The 3,782-nt window shown below is 47.8% G+C and overlaps 1 protein-coding gene across 1 annotated transcript; it reads left to right on the top strand.

Moving 5' to 3' along the window:
• Positions 1–317: 317 nt before the first annotated feature.
• LOC116502185 (retinoic acid-induced protein 3-like) lies at positions 318–3,084 on the top strand. Its single transcript, XM_032207953.1, has 3 exons — positions 318–1,242; positions 2,258–2,310; positions 2,992–3,084. Exons 1-3 carry the CDS (start codon positions 318–320, stop codon positions 3,082–3,084), a joined length of 1,071 nt encoding a protein of 356 aa, XP_032063844.1.
• Positions 3,085–3,782: the final 698 nt, after the last annotated feature.

Genomic DNA, 3,782 nt, shown 5'->3' with positions numbered 1-3,782 from the left:
TCCTGCTGCCCACACTCCTGCAGTATTGCACAACCTTGTGCAAAGTGCAGAGGACTTGTAAGGTGAATTGGCTCCTGCTAAGGGACTTGGCTTGCCCATGATAGAGAGCCAGTGCCAAACAAGGGGACAACTCTGCTGCCACAGCCCTACATTCTTAAAACTGTGGTGTCCTTTCCTGGTGAGGTGGGGTTGAACATCTGTCCTCTCCTTCCCCAGTGCTGCAGCACCCAGGTGGTTGATGCAATAGCCTCTGACTTTTCTCTTTCTACAGCTCCGAGGAAACATTTCCCAGTGGGGTTGTTCAAGAAGGCACCAAGATGACGACGCCAGCTCCCCGAGGCTGCGGCAGCATCCATTCTGACTACTACCTGCTCTGTGACATGGATAAAGCCTGGGGGATTGTCCTGGAGTCACTGGCTACAGCAGGAGTCCTCGTCACCATTTTCCTCATTTGCTCCCTCTTCTTCCTCATCTGTAAAGTCCAAGACAACAACAAGAGGCACATGATCTCCATTTACTTCTTCTTTCTCTTAGGAACACTCGGCATTTTTGGTCTCACTTTTGCCTTCATCATTACAAGCAATGACAATACTCGTCCCCCTCGCTTCTTCCTATTTGGAGTCCTCTTTGCACTCTGCTTCTCCTGCCTTCTCACCCATGCCTTCAACCTCATCAAACTAGTGAGAGGAAAAAAGTCCTTCTCCTGGCTGGTGTTGCTGCTACTCATTGTTTCCTTTGCCCTCGTGCAAATTGTGATCAACATTGAGTACCTAGTCACCATGCTAGTAAATTACAGAGATGATTTTCTGAGTATGTCTTCAGAGAAGGCCAACAAGGACTTTGTCATGCTTCTAATCTACGTGCTCTTCCTGATGGCTTTGACCTTCCTGATGTCCATGTTCACATTCTGTGGGCCATACAAGGGCTGGAAGAGACACGGGGCACACATCTTTGTCACTGTCCTGTTCTCCATTGCCATTTGGGTTGTGTGGATCACTATGCTCACAAAAGGCAACCAACTTTTAAGAAGACCTGAATGGGATGATCCTGTTGTGGCCATTGCTCTGGTGTCCAATGGATGGATCTTCTTGATAATGTATATCATCCCTGAAATCTGCTTCCTCACTGCCCCTGTGAAGCTGGAGGACTACCCTCCAGAAAATGACTTCTGCCAGCCCACACTGATAAAGCAGACTACTGGAGTGGACAACCGTGCCTACACCCAAGATGAAATTGTGCGAGGTATGATGAATTGATTGACTGCAGTCTCCCCCAGCCCTAAGCATGCATGCACCACTGCATGTGCAGTTAAAAAATGTAGGAGGGCTACAAGACAAGACTTGAAGGTGATGAATAATTTAGAGGTAGGAAAGTTTCAGACTGATGAAGAAATGCAAATGGAAATGGATCTCCAGACAGACCAGGGAAAAGAGTAAGGATCAAAGCAGAAATCACAGATGTGTAGGAGGAGTGACTGAGTGTCCTGGTGTGTCAGATTGAGAGGTAATTCCCTATGACTCTATTATGTCTGGAATGTCCATGTAAAAAATCAGGACAGTTTTTTGTTTGTCTCTTAGCAATGCTTCTGCACCTGGGACCTCTCCAAGTTATACCTAGGATATTTTTTCTTCCAGTTCAGATCTTGTTCCCATTATCCATTTAAAAATAAAATCCAAAAAGGAGGCGAGGAGGTCTTACTTTGCTGTCTAAGTCTCATTCCTACTGGGACAAAGCAAAACATTTTATCAGTTGAGACCTTCCAAAGCTATGGAGGGGAGGTGTGACTGCACTTCTTGTGAATAGTATGATTGTCAGCAGATCCCAGTGATCTGCTGTTGAGATCACGTTTGTCCCTTGCAGTCAGACCTCCTGGTTTGTCAAAGAATAGCAGAGAAAGGATGTGCTCTCTCAGGGAGTACTACAGAGGGGGTTTTGTGAATGTCTTTTGGAGGGTTTTGGGCAGAGAGGAGGAGAGTAATCGTGAGACAACAGGAGGTGGTCTAAACTCCAAGGCCACCTTAGAAATGTACTATTATTTGCAATACCATTCAGTCCTGCTTTTGTAAAGAAATGTTTAACAAGAAACTGACCCATGGATTTTAATGCATTCCTGCATGAATGTTGCATTGAGTTTCGTCAAACTAAAATCAGCTGTTAACATAGTTGCAGGCTCTTAAGTCTCCCTTGGTGTGGTATTTCTGAGCTACCAAGTGACACTAACTCACTAACTTTTCCCCCTTTTTGTCTTGTGACTCAGGAGACAGGGAAGACCCCAGCTACTCCCCGTACTCTTCTCATTTTCAGCTGAAGGTAAGTTCACACCCCTTTTCACCCATTTCACCAGATGTAGGCCACAGTCCAGGGACTGACTGGAAGGGGAGGAGAAGGGTCAAAGCCAGATGGGCACATAGTAGTCTCTGCAGAGGCAGCTGGATGCTTCCCATGGAGCTAGGTGATGCCAGGATGTGTGCTTGTAGAGGTGCCTGTGTCTGGGAGGAGGGTTTGCCTGTGACCATGGGAGGCAAGAGGGACCCAAGGCAAAATCTCAGGTTGTGGTTTTCTATGATTCTTGATGTGATATCACATAAGAAGTTCTCTCTTTGAACACAGCTCCTGCAATAGTCTGTGCCCATTCCTCAGCAGACTGCTCCTTTTCCCATCCCATGACCTGAATATATTCTCACCAGCCAACACCACGAGTTGGTAGTGCAGGCCCAGAGTGTCAGCCTGCATGCTGCAGTGTGTGTTCACCAGTCCTCCTTCAGCCCATGGCCTGGCCAGGACTAGTAGCTTGCCTTCTGTCCTCACATGTCCTCTGGAGGCATGTCTCAGCAGCTGGTTTGTGCTGCCAGGATCTTCTTCTGCAGTGTCATCAGTCACAGTCTTTGGAAACCTTCAGTTCTGTTTCCTCCTCCCCCTGTATTTTTAACTCTATTTCGTAACTTTTTTTCCCATTTTTTGAAAGTAAAAACCTTCTCACTTCCTTTTCAGACCATTGACACCCAGAATGATTTCTCCATCCCTCGGCCCAAGGCACAGACAAGCCCATACCATGACTACACTGGTGGGAAAGGCCCCATGTAACAGCTCTGCAGGCAGCAAAGAGACTGAGCACCCATCAGCAAAGGCTCGGGGAATAGGCCACACAGTGACAAGCACACTGATCCTGCAGAAGAGACAGTCTCAGACCCCCACTGGCAATGCTGATGATAAGGAGAGGGGCCCTCTTTTCCCTCAGTTCTCCCACAGGCACCCTTGTAGCCCCCTCTCATTCCTCGAAGACTTTCAGACATTGCTCTAGCAATCCTGTCCTTGCTCACCCAGATTCTCTGTGGGATGGAGCTCATCTCTTCAGATAGAGAAATGTACTAGGAAGAGCCTGGCCTGGCCTATTTTCAGCAGGAATGCTGCAGGGCTGGAGGAGCAAGATCATCAGCTGGGCATGGGACCTGCTCTGCCCCAGATCAGCCCACGTGGCTGCCTGGGCCCCATGTCAGACAGGAGAACAGGAGGGAGCAAGAGCATCAGCCCTACATGTCCTGGCTCCTACCCACCTGCGAGCACGTCACAGGTACTGGCAAGGTGCCCTTATCTAACCACTATCACTTTTGTGCCTGTTCCCAGCCCTGCTTGGCTCTCCTCCAGCAATCAGTGGAGGAGAGATACAGAGAGAGATTTAAAACAAACAAACATACAAAACATCATTTTTTTTTCCTCTTAGATCCATCAGCTAGGGACCATACATGATGAAGAAAAATAAAAGGCATAAAAACATCCACACA

The sequence above is a fragment of the Aythya fuligula genome, chromosome 1 (assembly GCF_009819795.1).
Source record: "Aythya fuligula isolate bAytFul2 chromosome 1, bAytFul2.pri, whole genome shotgun sequence".
Lineage (NCBI taxonomy): Eukaryota > Metazoa > Chordata > Aves > Anseriformes > Anatidae > Aythya > Aythya fuligula.
This window is presented reverse-complemented; position numbering and strand designations above follow the sequence as displayed.